General features: G+C 43.1%; 1 protein-coding gene across 1 annotated transcript in view; it reads left to right on the forward strand.

Moving 5' to 3' along the window:
• The window catches only part of ITK (IL2-inducible T-cell kinase), a 59,008-nt gene that overhangs the window by 12,752 nt on the left and 19,488 nt on the right, over positions 1–26,768 (forward strand). Inside the window, exons 2-8 of the mRNA XM_015428316.1 lie at positions 11,547–11,651; positions 14,926–15,007; positions 16,469–16,594; positions 19,787–19,827; positions 21,891–22,042; positions 24,013–24,078; positions 25,439–25,493. Coding sequence (XP_015283802.1) covers positions 11,547–11,651; positions 14,926–15,007; positions 16,469–16,594; positions 19,787–19,827; positions 21,891–22,042; positions 24,013–24,078; positions 25,439–25,493 — 627 coding nt within the window. The remainder of the gene's footprint in view (positions 1–11,546; positions 11,652–14,925; positions 15,008–16,468; positions 16,595–19,786; positions 19,828–21,890; positions 22,043–24,012; positions 24,079–25,438; positions 25,494–26,768) is intronic.

The raw sequence follows: 26,768 nt of genomic DNA on the forward strand, positions 1-26,768 counted from the left end.
TTTCCAAAGAATTATCCTGCTGTGTAAGAAAGCTCGCTACCTCCCGACTTCATTAGGGTGATGAAGCTTGTAGCAAGTAAGGATCCACACCAAATGAAATCAGTTTTCACAGGTAGTAAGGTACATCAATGACAGAACACAGCTGCCTCCAGATTTCAATTCTTCAGCATTGACATACTCCCACAACACGCTCAGTGTACATTATTACCTGTGAAAATTGATTTCATTTGTAGAAGGACCATCAGATTTGAAGAAACAGATCATTAGTTCTTGAGAGAGAGTTTCGAAATAGCTTTTATCGATAGCTTGTTGGGTGTGGATCCTTGCTTGCTACAACCTTCATCACCCTAATGAAGTCAAGAGGAAGCAAACTTCCTTACACAGCAGGATAATTCTTTGGAAAGTTTTCCTATGTCAGATTTTTCAGGCATTTGGAATGGACATCTTATAGACTGAATTGAGACTTTTGATGTATATGTAGTCATATATGTATTATATCTTATTTATACTTACTATTATATTTGGGATAAAGCATACTTATAACTTTTATAATTATTTATAACTTTTATAATTCTTTATTTAGGACTTATTTTTGACTGGTATAACCTTGTTTAAGTTAACTGCTGTGAGAGATAGGAACAAAGGGGGAGGACTCAGTTGGAGCAGGAAGTCTCCAAAGAGCCAATCAGGAGACAGGAAGGACATAATTTGAAATTGTGGGAAGTCCCTAATCTAGCTGCGCTAACTATCAATCCTTCAGCTGTCCCCTATAGGCTGTTCTTCTGATCTTCTTCAAGTAAGTGCACTATAGACTTTGTATATTCCAGCACCCCTTCTCAAGGACTATTGTGCAAGTCCACAAGGTTCATTTTTCTTTGTAGAATCTCAATTTTGCAAAACAGAGTTTAATGACTTTATGTTTAGAAAATCCATTGTATTCTACCCTCCTTCCTGGAGATGCTTCTGTAAATGTCCATTTCTGATTCTTGACTGGAGATTTAATTCCTTCCTCTGTGGTATTTCTACATCTTTCTGCCTGATCAGTGGACATTCTGTTTATATTTTCCCATGTGGAAGGTTCTGTTGCAGTGTCTATTTTGGTCAGTAAGCTTTCCAGCCCCAAGTGGGGGTGGGGGATCCCCTGCTTTTGTGGGCTCAGGCCCACCACCGGCCAGCTAGTTATTGGGGAACCCCCGCCCTAAAAAAGACATCCCTTATTGATATTGTCAACCCAATGACATCACTTCTGAAAGTGACGTCATCATGTCGGGGATGATGTTCTACTTTTGGGGCAAAACTCTATGGTTTGTAGCCATTTTTACCATAGTTTTGCCCAAAAAGTAGAGCATCACCCTGACATTGCTGACATAATGATATCATTTCCAGAAGTGACATCATCGTGTCGATGACATCCCTGCCCACCCCTGGAATGCACCCCAAATCTCCTCGCTGGCAACCCTATTGGTCAGGTAGGAAGGTTTTCTTGATGGTACTCCCTTGTTGGATGTAGCTGATAATCTGACTTCTGGTTCCTCATCCCATTCTGGTTCCTGGGGCTGTTTTGGTATATCAGTAGGTTCCAAGGTGGTTGATTGCATTGCTTTTGGCTGATGCATTTTATTTTCTTCCATCAGTTTGGATTCTATAGTGTCCATTTTTTCTGTAGTTTTAGATTTTTCCTTTTAGACTACATTGCAAATTCATATAGTTTGTGTTTTTCGATCAAGGAGTCTATATCTGTTACATCCCAAAGCATATCCAACAAAAATACCTTGCTCAGTCCTTAAATCCAACTTGGACTGCTTCTCTTTGGGGATGTAGGCAAAGGCTTTTGACCCAAATGTCCTTTGATGTTTCATGCTAGGGTTCTGCCCATACAACAGTTCATACAGCATGTTCTTGGCACCTTTTGAGGGCAGCCTGTTTTGCAGATAAGTGGCTGTGTTGATGGCTTTCCCCCAGTATTTCTCTGGTAGATCTGCTTCTAGTAACATGCTGTCATGATCTGGGCTGTGCCACTGGAGGCCTAGTAGGCCCAGACAGCCTGGCTAGCAGTTGGGGAGGCTGGACCTACAAACCCCAGAAGGCCTTGGGAAGTTTTGGCACCGATTTTGGCCAATAGGGAAGAAGAGGGCTGGGGAACAAAAGAGCTGGTGCAAGAGGAGAAGCTGTTCTTCTTCCAAGAGGGCAGAGCCAGAAGGAAGGCTGCTGCAGGGAAGAGACCCTCATCCTGAGAGGAAGGGTGAGCAGACTGAGGCCCACTTGAGATAGTGAGATGGGGACAGTATATATTAAGATCTGTTAGGGCATTTGATTTCCTTTCTTTTCACCCACTTACTGTTATTATTCTGCACCTTGTTTGTTTGACCTCCTATAAAATAAAATATTTTCATTGTTTACTCTGCCTGGTCCTCATGCCTATTATTCAGCCAAAAGGGAGGTCTGAAGGTCTTGGGAGCGTGCTCTGGGCCTCCTCAAGGGATCCTAAATCCAGAGTGGTGGCAGCATCAGGTGACACCCCACCTGAGCCGTGACACATGCATCTGTACATTTCTGTCAGGGAGCAGTTTTTTCTTTCAGTTACTCCATTTTGTTTCTTGTGTATGGGAGAGTGAGTTGATGTTCAATATCTTGGTCAGTTAAATACCTTTTTATGACATGTCCCACATACTCTCCTCCATTGTCAATTTAGATTGCCAGTGGTTTCCTCTGGAACCTGTTGCTGACCATTGCAACATATGCCTTGAGCTTTTCAAATACTTCACTCTTCTCCTTGATCAAGTAGATAACTGTGGATTTAGAGAAATCATCAATGAAAGTCAAAATGTATCTGTTCCCACTAGGGGTCTCTGTTTTCATTGGACCACAAACATCACTATGAAGGAGCTCCAGGGAGTGTCTTGTTTGGTTTGGTTCATGATTGTTGCTGAAACTTGGTCTTGTTCCCATTGCTTGGATGCAATGCATGCAGTTTCTTTCAATTGTACATTTATTACATTGTACATGATAACGTCATGCAGAAGTAACCATACAGTAACCATAAAATACCGTGTGACGTCATCACATCAGGGATATTGCTCACGGCAACATCAACCTGCCCCCCCGCCCACTCCCGGAGGGCTCTCTTCCACCAACCCCCGCTGACGAGGAGGTAACACCTGGCAACCCTAACTGTATTACCATAGTGTGCATACAGCCAAACCAGGTTATTGTGATAGGTGAAAGGTTGGGAAGAAGAGAGAAGAAAAGAAACCATGGAAATGCAGATGCTTAGAAGTAACACAAAAATGGGGGAAGGCTGTGTGAGGAGGAGCCTGGGAAGGATGGGATTTAGGGATGGGAATGACCTCAGCAAGTCCACTCTTGAAAGCAGCCATTTTCTCCACGGGAACTGATAACTGTCATCTGGAGATTACTTTTAATTCTGGAGATCTCCAGGCCCCACCGTGAGGCTGGCAACCCTAAGACAGCAGAGGTGCAAACTAATCCTTCAACCAGTGTTCCTGTCTGCTCATGACCAGTCCTGAGTCCAGTATTAAAATGAATGTATGGCCCTAAAAAGGTACCTAGTAGTTGCTTAGGGATCACTTAGGAATATGTTGATCAATAGTCTAGTTCTGGCTACTGTATTCCCCCTGGTTATTGTGTTCATTTGTTGCCTTACATCAGAATATAAAACTAGGTGCAGGGAAGCTTGGCTTCAAATTCATATTCAGTCATGAATGGGGTTGCCAGGTTTGGAAATACTTGGAAATTTGGGAGGGGGTGCCTGAGGAGGGCAGGGGTTGAGGAGGGGAAGGACTTCAGTAGGGTACAATGCCTTAGAGTCCACCTTCAAAGTAGCCATTTTCTTCTGGTGAGCTGATTGTCACCTGGAGATGAGTTTTAATCCCAGGATATCTCCAGCTGCCACCTGGAGGTTGGCAACCCTAGTCACAAAGCTCAGTAAGTGGCCTTGAGACTGTCATTCTTTTTCAGACTAACCTTCTTTTACAGGATTGGGATAATAAAATTAGGAGGAAGGGAGCCATGCGTCCTAATTTGAGTGCTCTGGAGGATGGGTGAGATAAAGAGGAAGGGTTGCCAACAGACTTGAAGAAGAAACGCCCTCTCTCTTTAATAGTGCCTGAATGTGTGGAAATAATCTGGGGAAGCTTTTCATGGCGTACATCGATCTGTTAGCGCTCTGGGTATTTTCTTACATGAGGATTAAGGCTGTCTTTGTCTAACCCAAACATGAACTCTCCAAAGAGCAAAATGGACATTTGGATTATAGATGCCTGCGTTTCTACTTTCTATTAAGCATTAACATGTAATTTACCTCCATGCCCAGGGCTGTCAACAGCTGGGGGGGGGGGTGTTTAATAAAAGCTTAATGGAATGTTATTTATCAGATACTATTATTTACCTCCAAGCCATGAAAAGCTTCACCTGCTCATTTTCCAAACATTATTATTCTTCTGTTAAAAGGACAGGACATTTTTTTTGCTATGCACGCACTGAGATTAATAAGAGATGTGCATTCTAAGGAAGAGAATATAGTTTAGAGTTCACAATGTATAGCACAATCCTAATTCCAATAAATATATATTGGGATCACCATTTTACAATATAGGGGGGGGGGCTTTCTTAAATTGAGATACTAGCCAAGGTTACTTGACCCAATATGGTTTCATTGCAGTTGTACTTTCAGTCCTCGCTGTAGCTCATGCATGGCTGTAGCTTGCAGATGTGATATGTTTTTGTCTGGGGTTGGTTGCCTTCTTGTTAACACCAAGCTATGCTTTCTCAGTGCACAGGCACCGTGTGGGTTTTTTAATGCTGAAACCACTGAGTGAGGGAGACCAAAAGCCCATTCTGTGCTGCTGCAATTCCTCTTCTGCTCTGCACTGTTAGAAGCACAGCAGAGGGCTGGGAAAAGAAGGGCCAGGTTGTGACTACTGCCACTCTGTCAGAAGCAACCCTTACTGGACTCTGATGGAATCCCCCCCCCCCCCGAGTTAACATGCTCAGGTTAGGGCTCCAATCCAATGCTTAGGAGTAAACACTATTGGGCACTGTTGGATTTACTTCTATGCCCAAGACGGGGCTGCATATCTGGGTGCATACAACCTGATCCCAAGAATTGTTGCTTTGGTAAATTAATGCTTATCTAGTAGTGCAAGTTGAACCCTGAACCAGGGCAATGCAGTAAACCATACACTGTCTAAGAGTTGTTGCTAACAGACGACATTGGGGTGCCTTTTAAGCCACTCACAAGTCCTTTATCTCAGATTACTATCAGTACAATGGCAAAACCCATGGTGACTCGCAGATTATGCCTTTTGGATTGTCAAAACAGCATCTGCAAAGAGCATCTCAGTCACCCATGTTTCCCACTGCTAAGATGTCTGTGGTTCAAATATTTGGTAACATTCAACTGAGTGCATTCTTGAGAAGGGAAAGCAAACCACAAAAGTGATCAGAGCTGAGCGTCAACTGTGAAGGTTGCTATTTGGCCTCATGAAGCACAGAGTGGTTTCCTTCCTCTCTGTGTCCTAAAGCAAGAGAATTGAATTATTCACTGCATTTCAATCCTGTGCTTCTGTCAGGGAGCCCTGAGTGGCGTACATAGTTCTGTCCTCAGCACCCCAATACCTCCACGCACTAGGATAGGCTGAATGGAGCACTTGCTTGCTGCTTCTCTGAGTGAAATGCAGCCTGTCCTCAGCACAGACAACTGGACTCTTGACCACATACTCCTACAGTAATGCCATGAAAGTTGTTTGACTGGAATAATGAAAAATCTCACCAATGTGAGTAGATTGTGGTGTCTGGTAGTCTCCATCCCTCATGTGATGCTTGTGAGAATTTGAATTCCTGGCATCATCATCATCGTTGTTGTTGTTGTTAATGTTAATTACTTCATTTATACTCCATATTTCCCCATGTGAAAACCCACAGCATCTTACATTATTCTGCTCTGTTCTGTTCTGTTCTCACCACAAACCTGAGGTAGGTTAGGCTAAGAGTTTGTGACTGGCCCAAGGTCATCTAGCACGCTTCCATGGCAGAGTGGGGATTCAAGGCTGGGTGTCCCAGATCCTTGTTGACTACTCTAACCCAGTGGTGTCAAACAAAAGGGCCGGGGGCCAGAATTGGCCCATCCAGGGCTCTTATGTGGCCCATGGGTAACTGGTGCATGGGGGGGCGTGGGCGGAGCCACTCCATTGGGGCTTCAGTACAGCAGAACAGCCTCGCCTACAGTGGTCAAACATCGTGGGAACATCTGCCCAGCACTGCACTGCTGCCTCTCCAGTCCGCCTTTGTGGGTTTTCCTGTGCACACCCCTCCCAGCCCACAGGGCCTTGCAGTGAGGATATACCAACACGGAGCTTACCAGATGCGGTCCTTAATAAAGTTTGTATCTCCAGTACCTGGCATTATATTTCATGGCACACATGGCCCAGCCTGACAAAGTGACATTTATGTCAGATCTGGCCCTTGTAACAAATGAGTTTGACACCTCTGCTCTAACCACTACTCCACCCTGGCTCTCGGGCATGCACATTGTTCCCCAGTTCTCTTTGGTTTCCTTTAACAGCTGTTACTTCTTTCTACATATTGTCTTGATTCATTAATTTCCATCATTTAGAGTCTCCTTTTCTCGCTAAGATTCAAGGCAGATTACACAATTTAAGATGATGCAATAAAGACATACAACCCACAGGGAATAAAAGTAGGTTACACTATTAGAAAAAAATGCACTAAAACAGTGTAATACACACAAAATGATGCAACAGCACTGAGCTGTAAAGTTGGTTAATTTAATTTAATTTCAGTAAACAGTGTAATTATAAAATTAACAAAACAATGAAAACTGACTAAATTTTGAATAACCTTATCCTGTATTATAAATATTATTAAAATGAGCTCATTATCATGTTCATACCTTTCCCTATATAAGGAAGGAGGTCTTCTGAGAAAAGCTGGCTGTAAATGAAGTAAATGAAGTTAACCAATAGCATATGATTGGAGTGGTTTAGTAGGACTGTGCATGGGCAGAGTGCATTGCCTCACAAATGAGGAACTGTAGTCACTCCTTATAGGTCAGAGCTTTCAGAAGGAGTATGGGGGGGGGGAGTCGTCCAGCATTTTTAAAGGGATGGTTTGGAGTTGTGTTCTAGCCGATTCTCTTTTGAGTATTATGATTCTGTGGGGGTGTTACCTTTAGTCATTTGGGTTGAGTTGTCTATTTACCTTTGGTTTTTATGAAGCTGGCTTTATGATTATGATTTATGGTTATATGAGCTGAATAAAGGAAGAACATATATATTTTAAAAGCTTAAAATAAAATTCCAATAAAGCATGGTTCCTTGGTGGGCATAAACTCCAAAATAACTTTAATTTCAAATTAAACTCTGCTCCACAATAAGTAGTTTTAAAACTGAAGACAAAAGAAGGAAAGAAGGAAAAATAAACAGATTGTGAACTTAATTATAATGTAGACAGACAGACACTACCAAATAGAGAGCTGGGTGTGTTTTGCTTCTGTTTGTTTGACTCTTTCTTGGCTGGGAGGCAAGTCCCGGAGGTTGACTGAGCATGTTAAACAAACCAATTTTTGCAAAATGACACCGTATTTAGAGTATAACCAGACTGCACAAATCCTGGACTATCTTTAGTTTCCTGGCTATTGTAAGGATAATATATGATTAGCAAATCCCACCTCCATATCTTAAGGCGGTTTCTAAACAAAAATCTAGCATTGCCATCTATAGTATTTCCCCCCATATTTTTTTTTAAAAATGAGAATGAAAGATGAAGGTAAACTTTCCAGAGAAAGTGTAGTTCAAATGGTTGATTTTGAGGTTTGTATCATCTAAAATATGCATCAGATGGGGCATAAATCCTCTCTACTGGCACTCACTGGACCAGGAGCTGATATTTTGGTTTAATAAGTGTGGCTTGGCAGCACAACAGGCAGAAGGAAGACACAGCTGTAAATACACAACTCTTTGGAGAACATTTAGGAGATTGTTTTTTAATATTGCTCATCCTATATCCTCAATTTCTCACACGGGTTTTTTTAAAGTGCCACACAGCAAATAGGAATCAAATTTAACACTAGGAATTGTTGGGTTGCCAAGTCCCCTCTGGCCACAGACAGGAGATAGAGGGGTTGCCAGATTCAGATTGGGAAACTCCTGGAGATTTGGGGATGGAGCCTGGGGAGGACAGGGACCACAGTTGGGTACAATATAGTCTGCCCTCCAAAGCATCCATTTTCTCTAGGGGAACTTATTTCTGTATTGTGGAGATGAGCTGTAGTTCAACTTCTAGGAGATCCCCAGGATCCACCTACAGGCTGGCATCCCTAATTAGTTGGCAGGTAGAAAAGTCTTGTTGAATGTGTGGCTGAGGTATATGTATCTGTGGCAGAATGGACCTGCTGTGGCCTGTAGGCCCAATTCTACCCAGCCCTCCTAGGGGCTTTTCTTCCACTCACGGGTAGCCCACCACCACCCCCTGACCTTTGTACAGAATTGCTAGGGTTGCCAAGTCCATCTTCCGCCCCCAGCGGGGGACTTTGGGGGCATTCTGGGGACATTCCTGGAGGGGGCGGGGCATCACCAATGTGATGACGTCATGTTGGGGATGTCTGCTCCCCCCCTCGCCCGCCCACCTGCCCGATTTCCAGAAATGCAAGTTTCCTGCACTTAAAGGAGCCGGTGTTTCCCTTTTAAGTACATGGAGCCGGCGTTTCCCCTAAAGAGCCTGTGTTTCCCTGCGAGCCTTATCTCAAATGGAGATCAGGCTTGGGAGGAAACGCGGGCTCTATGAACTTAAAGGTAGCCACCCCTCTCTCTCAAGAGGGAAGGGAGAGGGGTGGCTGTGGGTGTTGGGGGCGGGTAGAACCCCCCCAAAAAACGGGGGACCCCTGGCAAACCAGGGGGTTTGGCAACCCTAAGAATTGCCCACTGGGAGGGTCAGGGCTAATTTGTAGGTCCATCTGGTAAGGTGATATAAGAGGGTAAATCTCAAGCTTTAGCCTCCTTTTTCTTGAACTGGTTCAGCTAACTGTTCAAGATGAAAATACTTGAAGCAAACAAAATTCATGGACAGTTAAGAATGCTTGAGCTCTTCACTAATTAGCAAACTCAGCATGAAAAGCTTAGTGATACCATAACTACCACTACAGGGGCAGGGCAATGCTACATGTGGCGTCACAACATTGCTTCTGGTCACAACCAAAAGTGATGTCGTGCTTCACCGACATACTCTAACAATCCTATAAAATGTAAAACCATACAGCAGGGTCCCCAACATGGCATCCATGAGGGCCATAGCACTTGCTGATATCTTTCCTAGTGCCTGTCAAATGTTTTTAGAAACATTTGTGTGGGTTTTTTGCTCAGCAGGGCTGCTGACTGGCCATTGGAGATCTGTGCAGGTTTTTAAAATGTTGCTTTGGTGGCAGCTGCCATCACAACACAACGATCTGTACCGCGTAAGTGAAGGTTAGCTGTGCATATGCAAAAAACATTTTTAAACAATATGATTATTTTAAAAGGCATTCTTTTAAAGAGAGCTTCTGCCTAAAATACTGAAGAATTACTATTAGAGTTATGCATAACTTCAATCCCTGCCATTTTGTGGTTGACTCCACCTCCAGTAGCAGCCGTTTTGTGATTGTGCCCACCATTCTTTGTCAGAATTCCAAAGGTGCCCATAGGCTCAAAATGTTTGGGGACTCCTGCCATAGAGTTTTTGGGAATTGGTAGAGCATCACCGTGCCATACAACATCACTTCTACTTATGCAACCAAAACTGACATTGTGACATCACCATGTCATCAGTTTTGGCCCCACAATTCTTCTTACTACTGCACTTGGAGGCAGCAGGCAGTGGAAGTGGGGGTCAGGAGGCCTAGTCCTTGTCTGTTTGCTGCTCAGAGCTTCTTGGAGGAAGAAATGTTCTAGACCAAATGCACAAAACAGTGATTAGAGTGAATTTGCTGAAGGAATTTCTGCTTCCTTTCCCTCCTCACTGAATTCACCAGCCTTGCAAAAATGGCCCTTAGGTATTGGGAGACCATTGGGAATCTGACAGGATGTGTCCTGGGAGTTTCAACCAGAAGGAATAAATGAAAGATATTGTCCTCCCTCCACTTTGTATGAGTTCTTCTCTGTGTGTGTTGGGGTAGGGGGATAATTTCTGCCATTTCCCTTTTCTGACCACACCTTCTGTGCCACATTCATCACCATTTCTGTGGGTCCATCAAATGTTTTGGTCCTGTGGATTTTAGTGGCAAAACATCTGTTTGCCTTTAAGATGGAACAATATAGTCCTATTAAACAGCAGATCAGGAGGCAGGCTATAAACAAGCATCTGGGCTGTATGATTGCCAACTCCAGTTTAAGAAATTCTTGGAAATTAGGGGCAGTGCCTGGGGAGGGTCGAGTTTGGAGAGCGAAGGGCCCTCACCAGGAATTCGATACCATAGAATTCACCTGCTGAAGCTGCCATTTCCTCTAGGGAAACAGATCTCTATAGTCTGGAGATCAGTTATAATTCCCAGAGAACTCCATGTCCCACCTGATGGTTGGTAATCTTACTTCAGGGGGCAGGTGGTTACTGTTATGACCAGTGTTCCCTCTAAGCTGAGTTAGTGTGAGCTAGCTCACAGTTTTTTAGCCTCCAGCTCACACATTTTTGTCTGAGCTCAGGAGTGATGACTCCAGAGCAAACTAATTTATGATATAGCCAAATCGCTTGCTCACAACTTTAATGCCAGTAGCTCACAAAGTAGAATTTTAGCTCACAAGACCCCACAGCTTAGGGGGAGTATTGATTAGGACTGAAATGCTCCTGTATACAAACACACACACACACACAACTCTGCTCATAGAAAACTGGATGTCACGTAGAAGGGATGTAGTCTCATGCTAGTTCTCAACATGCTGAAATCCAATCAGATGACATCCTTCTGCAATCTGACAAAATGGAGTCCTGAAACAGATATACCTCTTCAACTGTTTGTGAGAACTATGCCTAAAACTCAAGATACAAGATTTGTGTGGTCTGAGTGATGAGAAGTGTCTTATTTCACCTCTAGAAGAACTGAAACAGGAAATGATTTTGCCCCCAAAGAACAAAAACCAGATGCTGAGAAGCCTTGAAACAGAAACAATAGAGTAGAGAGCAGGCATTTATTCTTCTCTTGTCTTTCATACATACACATTTTTCTCATGGGCCCTGCAGTATTCAGGCTGATCCATTGATGCCTCATAAAAGTCTACAGAGGGTATGAGACTGATGTACTGCTCAAGAAATAAACTCATTCCTCGTTTCCTTGGGGATTTCTTTCTCTTTGTGTTGAAAATCATATTCCACATGTCATTTTCTAATAGGCAGTCATCTAGCTTTGCATTGTCAATGTGCTTTTCAGACACCAAAGCATGACCCAGGTTTGGTAATGTAATGTCAGTTGTAAAACAAGCACTGTCTGTGTAATCCTTCACAAAACTGAATTAGCTAACTAGGTACTTTCTTTAATCTTCTAGAAAAAGAGAATTCTAAAGGGCTCAGTTGAACTGTCCAAGATTAAATGTGTAGAAATCGTGAAAAGTGACATCATAATTCCATGCCAATATAAATACCCTTTCCAGGTAAGTAAGAACAATGATAATAGCAGCAAACTTCCTAAACCATAACGAAATATTATCTGTATAATTTTTTCTAGCATATGTTAAGCATTGAGAATCTGCTACTTTCACCTCAAAACCAGCATATTGTTTAGCATAACTGAAAGTACATTTAGCCCAGTTAAGGTAACTTTCAACTTTTTCTAAACATAGCAGTCAAGTTTGCATTTGAAGCGTGCAATTTCACTGAATTAAATGATGCCACAGCCCCTGTGCCTTATTTTATAGAAAATGTATGTAAAATGCCAGTGTTCTTCAAGAACTGAATCATCATCAATGTACCAGATTTTTAAAAAGCTTCCTCCTTGGATTTTTGTGGTCAAAATACAGTGCTCCTTAATTGGGTTTTGAATGCCAGCAATTTAAGGGGTGATAATTTTGAAGGGTGATACAATTGGGGGAGAAAGTATGATTATAAAAAAAATACCCTTCTGGCTTCCCAAACTGGTTTCCATTTTAGTGTTGGTGTTCATTCAGAGAGGAGAACTGTGTCCCTGCCAATCTCTGTGGCAGCTCTCTGACTGAATTTTGCAACCGTCTTTCAGGTTTGTGTCACAGAGGGATATATGATTCATATAATTCGGTAAATCATTCTGATTGCACAGGAATGGAAGGGGATCAGTCAGGGTCGCCTGGACCCTTAACATACCAGGAAAGGTCTCAGTGTGCCAGTGACTGCTGGGCAATGCTCCCTCTAAGCTGTGGAGTCTTGTGAGCAAAAATTCTACTCTGTGAGCCACTGGCATTAAAGTTGTGAGCGAGCGATTTGGCCGCTGCATAAATCAGTTCGCTCTGGAACCATTCCTCCTGAGCTAAGACTAAAACAGGTGAGCCGGAGGCTAAAAAACTGTGAGCTAGCTCACACTAACTCAGCTTAGAGGGAACATTGCTGCTGGGGGCCAGGAGCAAGCTGAGCCAAGCGACTCCTGCAGTGCTGGCTATGCCTCAGGGGCTGCACAGCTTGCCGTATGCTAGCCGCCCTGAGCCGTTGGGAGGGCAGGATATAAATCTAAAAATAAATTGAATTTCTAAACTGCCCTCCCCACAGGCCTGTAGTCATGCCTGTGATTAACTTCTTAACTGCATTTAAAAACACCCTCCTTATCCTGCCCTTACATTGGACAATGATATGGAAACTCCTAATTCTTGGACTTGGACTTTGGTGATAGTGACAATAGGTGGAGGCTCACCAATGACTCAGCTTGCTCCAGGGCTGTTTTAATAGCCTAGTCCACTCCTGGGATCAGAAGACATACACGTTGTTTAGCATCAAGAAGTTTCTTAGTTCACAGCTGCGCAATGGCAACCATCAGATTCACGTCTGCCACCTACTTCTAAAGCAGCAGAAGGAAGGATGTAGAGAGTGCTGTAACTTCTCCCCACCCACTCTTTTCCTCTGCTATACTCCTCCTTCCGCAAAGCTTTCACACCAGCTGGGGTCCTGAATGATGGTCAAACAGGAAAAGGTTGCTAGGGAAAGTGTTAATCACCCTACCCTCTCCTCTGCCATTTTCGTTCACATTGATAGTAAACACAAGGTTGGAAATCCTGTGTTTGCTGACCAGCCCGCAATTCCTTTCTGAACTGATGCTAACAGCAAGACAGACCTATAGTCATGCCTGTGAGTAACTTCTTAACTGCGTTTAAAAACACCCTCCTTACCCTACCCTTACATTGGACAGTGATATGAGAACTGATAATTCCTAACAGAACTAGTGATGTCAAGGAACCTCTCCTCAGTTCTATGGATTAATTGTGTTTAACCACAATTGAATACATCCTACTCTTCCTGTGTCTTATGGCATACGATTTTTGGCATCTGGTGATGCATGCAGCCCTCTGAGAATCTCAGCTGGCTTTCATTTCAAAGAAAGAATTTAATTAAGTAATTCAATTTTTATACCCCCCCCCCATTCCCTGAAACAGGGCTCAGGGTGGTGTACAACGACATACTAAAACAACTTATCATATAGTTAGAAATATTTTAAAATTATAATAACATTCCAGTATCGATTTGAAATTAAACGGTGGTCGAAATTTCCAGTTGTGCTACGGCCTTGCAGAGGGGGTGAGGGGGTGAGAGTGCCAGCCAGGTGGACACCATCGCTGTTCTCTGCCAAACACCTGGCGGAACATCTCCGCCTTACAGGCCCTGCGGAACTGCATCAAGTCCCATGGAGCACGGATGTTACTCGGCAGGGAATTCCACTCTTTCTGCAGAGAGGAACTTATAAATGTGTAGGTTGTGTCTAAACACCTACCCTGTATCGACATAAATCAACTGATTCTGTCACTACTGCTTAGTGAAAGGAAGGAGGACAGATGCGCTGCTCCCTTGTTACAGTGAACACTTGTACATCCTGTTTGTAAGAAAGAGCCAGCATGTGTTCATTTTACAAATGAAACCAGGGAGCAGTACCTGGATAAATGTGTGCTGCCCATCACTTGTTCAGCTGTCCATGTATTGACTATAACATGAGAATTACTCAGTGTACATAGAAAGAAGATATCAAGTAACTTGTGAACAGGGCTAGTGTGCGGCCATTTCCCTTGGCCTGCCTGGCCCAACTGTTGCTCCCTCAGCACCTATCCACTCTGCAGAAGAGGGAGTGAGATCCTGTGGCACCACCCATCGGCCTACTGTTATATGTCTGTGTTTCATATTCACTTGATGGCTTATGATGGCTGTGATTTCGTGTAAGCTCACTTGCACATTTTTGAATACACACATTTCCTAAATGCATAAATGAGCAGGACCCTGCACCCACAATTAGGGATGCCAGCCTCCAGTTGGTACCTGGGGATTACATCTCATCTCCAGACTACAAAGTTCAGTTCCCCTGAAGAAAATAGATGCTTTGGGAGGTGAACTCTATGGCATTGTACCCCACTGTGGTCCCTGTCTTCCCCTGGCTCCGCCCCCAAATCTCCAGGAGTTCTTCAACCTTGAGTTGGCAACCCTACCCCCCATCCCACCAGCAGCCAGGGGGGACTCGGCAACCCTGCCCACAACAGTCAGTGCCTGAGGCTTTAGTGCAATTCGAGATCCTTTCTTAAAGTCAACAGAAGCATTTCACTTCTTTAGAATAAGAAACTAAGTAACTGTGCCCTGCTTGTAAGATTTATTTTAGACATGGAATTTCATTGGACTACCATACATCAGAAAAACCATACATCAGGAAATGGTTAACTTGTATTTGGCTGTGAATTTATTCTAAAACAGTTTTTCTCCCCATAGGTTTTTCATGACAGCTATCTGTTGTATGTATTTACACCCAGCCAAGAGAGCCGGGAGAGATGGGTGTTGACCTTGAAAGAAGGTAACTGACCACAGTATAGTCCATTCACATCAATATGTTCCAAGATCAGTGAAAAACAAAGAAGAGTGTTTTGCATGTTAAAAGCTAATTAATACATAAGCATAAACCAAAGTCCACTTTGATTGAATTCTTACACACTGTGGTACTTAAAGCACTTCTGAAACTGTCTCCCATTGTTGGTGTGTGTATTAGGATACGCAGTTTTAAATATGTCTCCAATTTTAGCTGTGCAGGAGGAGCAATCCTAAACTGAGTTATATCCTTTAAAGATTGTTGATTTCAATGGATTAAAAAGGCTATAACTCTGTTAAGGAATGCAGTGTTAGATTTGCATTTTGGTCTTCCTGCAACTGAGAAGAAGAGCTGTCTACTAGACTAACACCCACCATTTTCTATTAGAGCTCTCCACATTTAGATATGGCTTTAAAAAACTTTCCTTACCTATAAGGAGAGAGTCTGTTTTTCTTTGGTAACAGTTAGGAAACAAAGAATTTTCATAGACAGGAAATTGTGCCACTACATTTGCGCTTCAGTTTTATGAAGCAGCTCAGACAATTTTTAAAGTGAAAGGATGGCATACACATTTTTAAAATAGATTTTGAAAACTATTTTTAATCATGCCTTAGAATTAATTCAGTGATTTCCAGAATCACATAAATTATTTCTGATCAGAGATCCAGAGGTTGGATCCAGCACAAAATTTCTGCTTGCAAGAGAAAACACAAGAAAAAGACCCTGTAACTGGTTGACTTGGGTGGTCCAGGATAGTTCAATCTTATCAGATCTTGGAAGCTAAGCAGGGTTGGCCCTGGTTAGTTATTGGATGGGGAGGCACCAAGGAAGTCCACGGTCACTATGCAGAGGCACACAATGGGAAACCACCTCTGAACATCTCTTCCCTTAAAAGCCCTACAAGGTTGCCATAAGTTGGCTACAGCTTGCCACCACTTGCCACCACAGCTGCTCACACTAAGTCAAACTTATTGTATCCCCACTTGTGTTTCCACTTGTACAAGATCTTGTGCAACTATTTTCTGGGCATGATAAGAAAATGCTGGGGGTTGCACAAGATTTTGCATAAGCAAAACTGTGCTAAATCCATTAATGTTTCTGCTTTCACATAGCTAGATCCAAGCCATTGTATTTATTAGGTGTTTATTATTTTTATGATTTCCACGGACAGAGCAGTGGTTGGATCCTAATGTAAAACAAATTTCGCTGTAGAGCCACAATGCACAAGAAAATATTAAATGTTAATAATAAATTCTGGATTGTGGCTGAGAGATCATATATTTTAATGCTTTCTGTCTTTTTAAAAAATCCTTCCATTTACAAACTAGGAAGTTAGCAAGATAGAATTGCCCTATTGCCCTAATTTCTTTATCAGATGACATGACAACACCATAAAGGAGGCCCTGATGGTATTTGACCTGGTCTTAATTTGTTATCCTTCTGTTTCAGAAACTAAAAACAACAATTTGGTGACAAAGTATCACCCAAATTTCTGGATAGATGGGAGATGGAGATGTTGTGGTCAAGGTGAAAAGCTGGCAACAGGCTGTACAGTGTATGCTGCAGCCAAGAATGGTATGTAATTCATTCAAGTGCTCTCAATTCTTCTGAATTCGTACTGAATTGGTGGTTTAGCCCCTTACAAGATGCTCTTAGTATTTTGGCTTGAAAAATTTCACATGAGAAAGAATAAACATCTATAGGTAAATTTTCAAAATCAATAATCAAAGTTTGTTTCAAAATCATTTGGCATATTATTTCCCCACATCCTGCTCTGTATTGTCAAAATACTTTCTCCTGCAGATATCACTTGATATCTGTTTGTCAAAAAACTGAAATCACATTAATCCGGAACAATTTGGAATACCTTGTAGTTAATGAGATGATTAATGTCCTGCTGCATGTGTCAAGGTGAGGAGGGGGGAATGAACAAAGCAAATTATCTTTGTGTATGTACTAGGTTTGCCAACTGACTAGAAAACTACTGTCTGGATGGTTTTGGAATACCTGGCCCCACCTCTTGTTGACTAAAACAGGGGGAGGCTAATTTTCTCACCTTCAGCCTTATTTTTATCCACTTAAAAATATATATATACATGTTATTTTGTAAATGTTACTGTGAGCATACATATATATTGGCACTAAGCTTCAGCAGAAATATGTATGTGTGTGTATGTCTTCATGGCATTGGCTTAAACTCACAAAATCTGAGATGGTCGCAGCACCAGCAGTGGCTCTTGAGAACAATGGTGCAGTGCCCATAGGGGCAGCTGGCTCACTTTTTTGAGTACTTCTGTTTGCACTGCACTCAGGGCACTCAGGGTGGCAAGGGTGTCTGGTGGGAAAGAGGAGGACAAAGCCATACTCACTGGGTGACTGGAGTTCATGGAGGGCGAAGAAGATGAACATGAGACAAGGAGAGAAACAGAGCTGGGTGAGCAGAGAAAGAGAGAGAGAGAGAGAGAGAGAATGTAGCCCAAAGGAACAGAAGTAGGGCTGCCAAACTCCAGGTAGCACCTGGAGATCTCCTGCTACTCCATTTGATCTCCAGGGGACCAAGATCAGTTCTCCTGGAGAAAATGGCTTCTTTGGAAGGTGGACCCTAGGGTATTATACCCTGCTGAGGTCCCTCCCCCCCCAAATCATGCCCTCCCTAGGCTCCCCCCCCCCCCCCAAATCTTCAGGTATTGCCCAACGCAGATCTGGCAACCCTAAACAGAAGTCAAATCAATTAGAGGCAGACCTCATCCCGTATATTCTGTTTGAATGTGGCAAGCGAGGAAGTGGAAGATTGTGTTTATTTTCCTTTATGTGGGAGAGTGTGAGAGAGGATGTTTGTGTATAGGTGCTTAGGTGATTTGTGTTGCATGCTATGTTTGGCTCACTTCCTTGAGTGATATGCTCTACTGCAAAGGTTTTGAAATCTCTGTCATACGCTAACCGATTATCCTTGCAACTAGAGACTGTCAGCCCAAGTGCTGGGTGTTATAAAATGAGTTTTCTAGACTGAATTCTAAAGAGTTGACTCCTTTGTAATTTCTTGTACATCTGTGTATTATACATGTGATTTAATGTGTAGTCTAATCATCTGGTTTAGTTCTACCTCTGTGCTATGGATACACTTGTAGACTGGGTTATGACAGAGCAGTGAATTGATGTACCATGCTCCAAACTTTTACCCCACTAGGTTTTGTCCCAAGTCCTGCCTAGGAATTACATGTTTGTCTTCCAGGAGTTGTCAATAATCCTGTGTGCCCTTCTGTAGGGAAGGATCATATTGTATAGAACAAGCCTTTTCTAAAATCTTCCTGGCTGGGGCCAGATGGCCTCGCTGGTAACACTACTGTGTTATTCCTGTCACCTGTACAAATGGCTTGCCAGATGGCCAAGCCAGCACCTCCATATACAAGACACTTTGACACCTCTGCCAAGAGAAGGTGACTTGCCGGCACCTTCCCAGGCCTGGGACAGCTATGCCCAGTACATTAACACATCAAAAGCATTCCCTGACATGACACATGGTCAATAGCAGAGGCTGGAGTGGGATGCCCAACTCCTAGCCAATCAAAACATACCTTGCCTGACAATGCATGGTAACCAGAGATGGGAACGCCTTCCCACTCTCTCACTATTGGGTAAATGGCCATTTGACTGTTTGCTGTTAACATGGAGGGAGACTGTTAGGCAGCCAAGCTGGACTAACTGCCCACAGCACCATGGAGTTCCTTTTCAAGATTCCCTGGTGAGACCTTGGCCTATTTGCACACCAGCCTGGTAAATATGAACTACCACTATCGTGTAGCTAGAGCTGAACAAGCTATAGATATCTTTTGTTTCTTATCTTTTGCTAGTCTCATGTTATATGCATGCTTGTGCACTGAATAAAGATAATATATAATCAATATTATCTTGACCCGTTCCCTCTGTTGCAACCTGATTTCTAGGACTGAATCTTGTGCCTAAAGCTGTTCGCCTAAGGAGGCTACCACTGTGGTACCTAATTGTTTGCAGCCCTGGTGCAGAGCTGGTAACGTGGGTCAGTCCCATAAAGCAAAGAAGGAGTTTGGGATCTCGGCTCCTGAGATTTGTTGCGGGACTGGTTAAAAAGATCCTGGTGGCAGTGACTACTGGTAAAGCCTGGAGTGTGTACAGATATTCTCCTGGCGTTTGTTTAATTGTTCCTGAACGTTTGGTCCCTCTCCCCATCCCTGGACTGGGGTGAGGGGGAGAAAAACATGACACGGATTTTATATATTTATATAGAGAACATTGTAGAAATAGTAGAACACTGTAGGAATAGTGTTGTCATTTTAAAGAAAGGTAATTAGGTCCCTAAAAGGATGCAGGACCAGTTCCAAATAACCCAGCTGGGAAAATGACCTAAATATTTGTAAGTTGGAATGGTTGAATATGAGTTTCATGAAGAGAACTTTCAGACTTATTTGGGATGGATCCAAGTGAGCAATTGCTGTATCACATGAAGAGCAGTTGTCTGTATTCACTGATAATGATCTTTATCTCAGATCTGCCTTTCACACTCCTTTCCTGTTTCCCCCAATATTGGGCCTGATGCAAATGTATGATAACTGTTCCTTGCGTGACCAGAGTCTACAGCAACCAGCTATCAATGAGAACAGAGCCACCATGTGGTTAGTTGAACCCAGCTAGATTTGTAGCCTGGTAATCACTGGTCCACTAGAGCTCATTTCTCCCAAAATTCTTTCTGCTTTGGCCTAGACATGTGACTTCCCTCCTCTTTTCTTTCAGCCTCCAAGAAACCTCTTCCTCCAACTCCAGAGGATAACCAGGTGAGCACAGGGCAATGGGTCATATACAGAAATTCAAAATGGAGGATTGCCGCTTTCCTGAAACTTTATGTCAGATTTTTTACTCCAAATTGAATTGAATCCCTTCAGTTTGTGATGTAGTTTCCATTTTTATAATATTTACATCCAGGAGAAAAATATAGTACAACCTGTTTGTTTCTTTATCTTTTTATGTGATTAATTCTGTTGGCTTTTCAGAACACACTGTGAAAAAAATGTGGGAATGATCCTGGACTGAATATTAATGTATTATGCCTTCTTTTCCCCCATAGCCTTTTAGTGCATTTCACAGTATGCAAAAGAATCAGATTATGCATTGATTTAAATTATCTATGGGTCCAGTTTACTTAATCTATATCATATGTACATGGGCAGAGGCTGGCCTGTATCCCCCTACTATATTTATTTTACAACATATGGCTCAGTAGGTCGTAAGTTGATATACTGTATGCTGATGCAGAATATATATTTAAATTATCATCACCATCACCTTTTCCATTTTATCCTAACAATCTCACTGAGGTAGGCTATGCTGAAAGAGAGTGCCTGACCTAATATCATCCAGCAGGCATTATGGTACAGTCAGGATAAGAACTTGGGTCTCCCAGATCTTCCTCCAAAACTCAGGGCTTTTCTAAATGCTCAACTTACTCCTGATTTTCTTGGCAGTCAATCCACAAGCATTGTAATCGGTTTGAGCACGGGTCTTCACCACATCTGTCCTCCCTCTGCATTATCACAGTTGTGGAGTCAGTTTATGTTCTTCTGCATGTGCCTTCAATAATGAGGGTTTTCAAGGGGAGGGTGCTGTCATCATCAGTGGTATCATCACTGGCATCACAGCACACATACACCCTTTTTTTAAAAGGCACTAGAATAGCAGTATAGAACACTGTAACAATAGTTTGGTGTAGTGGTTTAAGTGTGCGAACTCTAATCTGGGAGAACCGGGTTCGATTCCCCACTCCTCCACTTGCACATGCTGGATGACCTTAGGCAAACCGTAGTTCTGATAAGAGCTGTTCTTGAAAAAAGAGCAGTTTCTGTCAAGAGCTCTCTCAGTCCCACCTACCTCACAGGGTGTCTGTTGTGGGGAGGGGGAGGGAAAGGAGTTTGTAAGCCACCCTGAGACTCCTTTGGGTAGTGAAGGGCGGGGTATAAATCCAATCTCCTCCTGCTGCTGCTCCTCCCGCTCTTCTTCTTCTTCTTCTTCTTCTTCTTCTTCTTCTTCTTCTTCTTCTTCTTCTCTCTGAATTCCCAGCATTCATTTTTTTATGTCTCTAGCTTCTTCCCTCTCAGCGATATAAGGGAAAAGGTATATCTCTGTGATGGAAAGAGTAGAGATTTACTTTTTAAAAACAAAATGAAAGCTGAGGATTCAGAGGACCTTCTAAGCTTATTTCAGGTGGGTAGCTGTGTTGGTCCGAAGCAACAAAACAAAATTTGAGTCCAGTGGCACCTTTAAGACCAACATAATGTAATTGTGGGTATAAGCTTTTGTGTAGATGCATACTTAAGCTTATATTTAGAATTAAACTTTGTTGGTCTTAAAGGTACCACTGGACTCAAAACTTTGTTCTAAGCTTATTGTTATAACACTCTAGAGATATATGGATATTTTAGTGCATTTTTTGAAAAAAGAAAATGAAACCACTCATCTTCGGGGAGGGGAAGAGGAAGTGGTTTGACCACCATAGTCCAATCATTGAAAAAGTGGGCTGGAGGTGGGTAGGAGTGGGCAGGGCAGGGCAAAGAAACCCAACAGAAACATTATGCATGAGGGAAAAGGTGACTCAAAATCAGCTACCAGGGAAAAAAAACTCAGAGTAAAAGTGGTCTCTAAAGGGAGGAGGGAAATAAAAAAAAAGAAAAGAAATGAAAACTAAAGGTGCAAAAATTTATGCAGAGGATCAAGGGATAAACTGAAACAGAACGGGACTAGATCTGATGGGAGGGGGGATCCATGTGGAAAAGCTCTCATGCTATTCTACCACACTAGCTCTGTTTAATGTGTTTGATCCGTTTATTTTTTTTCTTTTGTACAGAGATTACTTCTAAACTCCAAGGAATCTTTAGTAATAGCTATTTATGATTATCAAGCTCAGAATCCCCAGGAACTGACATTACAGTGTAATGAAGAATATTATGTTATTGACAGTTCTGAGGATCACTGGTGGTTGGTTCAGGATAAGAATGGGTAAGCTTCCTTTAAAAAGTTTCACCCAATATATTTGAATATCTACTCTGTTTTTAATTATGAATATATATATAGATATATTGGAAGCCAGATGTTAGTATATTAACAGATATATTGGAGGCCAGATGCTGGTATGTTTTCTCCAACTTAGTATTTCTTATTTATTTTGCTTGACTATACGTCCTCCATTCCTACACTATGGCACCATTCGTCTTTATTACAGATACTGCAGTATGGCCCATAATCCACTTGTTCAAATTGTTTGACAGCCAAATCTGAGTAATGGAGCTATCATAATTTATTTACGTCATTTGCGTGTAGAGAATGGTGTTCCAACAAAGAGAATATTCTCAGCCCCACCTACCTCACAGAGTGTCTGTTGTGGGGAGGGGAAGGGAAAGGAGTTTGTAAGCCACTCTGAGACACCTTTGAGTAGTGACGGGCAGGGTATACGGTAAATCCAATCTCTTCTCTTCTTCATCTGTCGCTCAGAAGCCAGGGCTTTTTTTGTAGAAAAAGCCCAGCAGGAACTCATTAGCATAATAGGCCACACCCAATAGCAGAAACTCATTAGCACATTAGGCCACACCCCTGACAGCACCACTCATTAGCATATTAGGCCACACCCACATGTTACCAGAAGTGTGGTCATCCAGCCACACCAACCTTTTGCTTCTTATTCTGTTTACCTTGTTTGTTGTCAAAACAACAGAGCTTTTTTTGTAGCAGGAACTTCTTTGCATGTTAGGCCACACACCCCTAATGTAGCCAATCCTAATGAGTTCTGCTGTTGGGTGTGGCCTATTATGCTAATGAGTTCCTGCTGGGCGTGGCCAACTCGGGAGCCAGCCGGAACTCCATTCCTGTGCGTTCCTGCCCAAAAATAGCCCTGGAAGCTGTCCCTATCCACTGGCATTATACCCTGCTGAAGTCCCTCTGCACCCCAAACCCTGTCCTCCCCAGGCTCTACCCCTCAGATCTACAGGTCTGGCTCTCCCCTTATTATTTCCAGCCTCCAGGCAGCACCTGGAGATCTCCAAGATCAGTTCTCCTTGAGAGAATGGCTCTTTTGGGCAATGGACTCTATGGAATTGTACCCTGCTGAGGTCCCTCTACAACCCAAACCCTGTCCTCCCCAGGCTCTGCCCCTCAGATCTACAGGTCTGGCCCTCCCCTTAGTATTGCCAGCCTCCAGGCAGCATTATACCCTGCTGAAGTCCCTCTGCACCCCAAACCCTGTGCTCCCCAGGCTCTACCCATCAGATCTACAGGTCTGTCTCTCCCCTTAGTATTTCCAGCCTCCAGGCAGCACCTGGAGATCTCCAAGATCAGTTCTCCTGGAGAAAATGGCTGATTTGGGCAATGGATTCTATGGAATTATACCCTGCTGAGGTCCCTCTACACCCCAAACCCTGCCCTCCCCAGGCTCTGCCCCGCAAATCTACAGGTATTTCCCAACCCAGAGTTGGCAACCCTGTAATTGGCTATGGAATCGTTTTCCAGACCCTTGGAACCATGAAGACATGGCATAGGAGGAGGTGCTTTTCTACCTTAGCTGCCACTGCATAACACCCCCCTCCCCCTCAAAACCCCGCTGCAAAAATGAACCACCTACCGTGGTGGTTCATCCAAGACGGCCGCATCAAAGCCGGCCGTGGGATCGCCGGCGCATCCCCGGCTCCAGCCCAAACTGCGCATGCTCAGGCATGCGCAGTTCGGCAGCCTCCCCCTCCCGACTGTGGCTTCCTCCCCAGCATCTGATTGTGCCGGGGAGCAACGGCGCCGCGGCTAAGGGGATCCGTGGGATCCTGCCATGGTGTCTCTATTTTGGTGCGGCTCTAATTTGCCGCACTTTGGCCGGTGTTTTCCCTGCCATGTGGCAGGGACCTATTGATAGTTTTAACCATGTCTACTTTTGCTAGAAAATGCTTGAGTTTTTAATAAACTAATATCAAAACATATTTTTAAAGGCATGAAGGATACGTACCAAGCAGCTATGTGGTGGAAAAATCTCCAGAAAATCTGCAAATATATGAGTAAGATTATTTTGTTTCTTTAGTTGCTATACAAGAGTTGCTGGAAAAGACAATAATGCTCAGAAAAGTTGAAGGCAGCAGGGAAAGAGGAAGACTCAACATGAGGTGGTTTGACTCAGTCAAGCCCTCAGTTTGCAAGACTTGAGTAAGGGTGTTAATGATAGGGCATTTTGGAGGTCATTCATTCATAGGGTCACCATAAGTTGGAAGCGACTTGATGGCACTTAACACACACACACACGGTTGCTATACTACACCATGGAAGATTTGATGCTTAATGCAGTGTCATTGAATTAAGTAGTTTTCTCCCCCCAAATCACCAAATGTAGGAATAAATTGATTGAGGTTTCAAAGGCGAGTGGAAATACATTAATAATTATGAATCAAATCAGGCCTGTAGCCATAAAGTTTATGGTTGGTGGGGATAAGAACACATTAGGGGTTAAGGTTGCCAGGTCCCCTCACCTCACACCCTGAGTAACACTTAGGTTTCTGTTGTTGTTGTTGCCGTCAAGCCACAGCTGACTTATGGCAACCCCATAGGGTTTTCAAGGCAAGAGATGTTCAGAAGTGGTTTGCCATTGCCTGCTTCTGTGTTACACCCCTGATATTCCTTGGTGGTCTCCCATCCAAATACTAGCCAGGGCTGACCCTGCTTAGCTTCGAAGATCTGATGAGATTGGACTAGCCTGGGCTATTCAAGTTAGGGCCACACCCAGGTAGACCCCAGTAATGTCACAGATGAAGCCTAGTAATATTTGCACACATCACTAGGTACTATACAACAATTTTCCTGTGAGTGTGTGTGGTCACAGTCATACAGTTTCCTCATGATGAATAACAGTTTTTTCAGTTTATGGTACATCTTTTCTTGAAAATGAAGTCCATTTTTAAAATAAAATATTTAAAATGTCCCTTAAAATAAGAAACAGGTGACAAGGCCAGAATAAAAATTTGTAGGGTAACTCTTTAGGATCAAGTGGGTGGTGACTGGAGAATGGGCTTTTTCATTAGGTTTGAGCCCCATATCCTCCCTAGACAAATTCATGAAACCCCTACATTGCTTTCATTTTGGCATCAGGTAAGAGTTTTTATTCCCCAGGGTTTCTTGTGTGTCTGCTAACTTTCGCTAATTTGTGTATGTGTGTGTGGCTGACTTATCTGGTAGTACCTTATCCTTGAATCTGTTTTTATCTGTTGTTTTTTCCCCTACTTTCTTTTGATTTTAATGTATGCTGCCTTAGAGACTTTTTAAAAGTTGAAAAACAGACTGTAAGTTCTTTAAAATAATAAGTAAAACCCCAGTAAACATTTTAAAAAATCTAAAGATCATGCTCCAAGACTTTTGGTATCCTTGCAGGTGGTACAACAAGAATATCAGTCGAACCAGGGCTGAAGCATTGCTCAGGGAAGAGGTAAGATGACAGCCATCTTCTAATTTACATGGATACAATATTTGCTAACTCAGTTACCCTGAACACATGAAAAAATGAAGCTCAGTGGTAGGGTGTAGGAATGGACTGATAATTGAAAAAGCTGCCATAGAAATTCAAGTCACGTAAATTTCCTGATTGTTTAACTGCTTTGTAATTTACCTCATCATAGCACACCACAACACACCTCATCAGAATTCCCTAACCTTGTCTCTTTGCTCACTAGGGCCTTGTTCATGGCAGGGGGAGTTTTTATTTCTTTATTAGAACCCTGGTACCCTGCCTTTTTATGTAACAATAAATACTGAAAGCAGCTTACAATATTGAATTCCCGTAGCAATAACTGTTACTTTTTTTTTAATCTTCTGGATTATTATTTTTTAAGCTTCAGGAGGAAACCGTCTGCAGTACAGGAAAACTGGGTTTCAAAGAGCAGTGGTGGCAGCTGGGGTTTAATTATTTCCAGGGGTCCTTTCATAGAAAAAGAGGTGCAGGAGCTCATTAGCATAACTCCTTAGCATAACTTATTTGCATGTGCCACACCCCCTGACATCACCGGAAGTGTGTCAGAAGGCAACACCCACCGCTCAAGCTCCACTGGACTGTTTTGGATTGCTAGCTATTGGGGGGGGGGGAACGCGCAGATCTGTCCCCACAGAGGAGGGAGAGCTTGTACCTGAAGGCGGGATGGGGGGGGGCTCTGCAACTTACCTGGCTTACCTGGCAGCTTCTTGCTCCTCATGGCCCAACTGAGGGCTGCTGGGAGCAGGAGTGGGGCTTGTTGCGTGTGCCCACCCCATGGGCTCCTTACTGCCGGAGCTCCGCTCCGGTGCGCTCCCGCAGGAAATGACCCCTGATTCTTTCCTATCTGCCATTTCCAGTGTAATGTATTGGAACAATTACATGAATCACCTCATTAGACTCCCATGTTAAGCTTCGAGCCAAGCTAGGGCTCCTCTGAACGAACTTCCTATTGGTCGCTTTGTAACAGCGACCAATCAGAACGGTACTATTCCCTGGGAGGGAAAGACTCCCATTGGTCTTTAACTCATCAGTCTTATTGGTTGTTAAATGTAAATAGGCGTGGCTATATTAGCCCGGTAATGTTTAAAAGGAGCATAGCTCCCACTGTTTTCTTGTTCTGGTTTTGGAATGCGTTTGAGTGTTTGCTTGCTACTTCAAATAAAGCTGAATCACTGAGCTGAAATCATTCTCCGATCCTTTGTTAGCGCGATCTAACATCCAGGATACTAATCT

This window comes from Gekko japonicus, unplaced genomic scaffold (assembly GCF_001447785.1).
Source record: "Gekko japonicus isolate JY-2015 unplaced genomic scaffold, Gekko_japonicus_V1.1 scaffold635, whole genome shotgun sequence".
In the NCBI taxonomy this organism is placed as follows: domain Eukaryota; kingdom Metazoa; phylum Chordata; class Lepidosauria; order Squamata; family Gekkonidae; genus Gekko; species Gekko japonicus.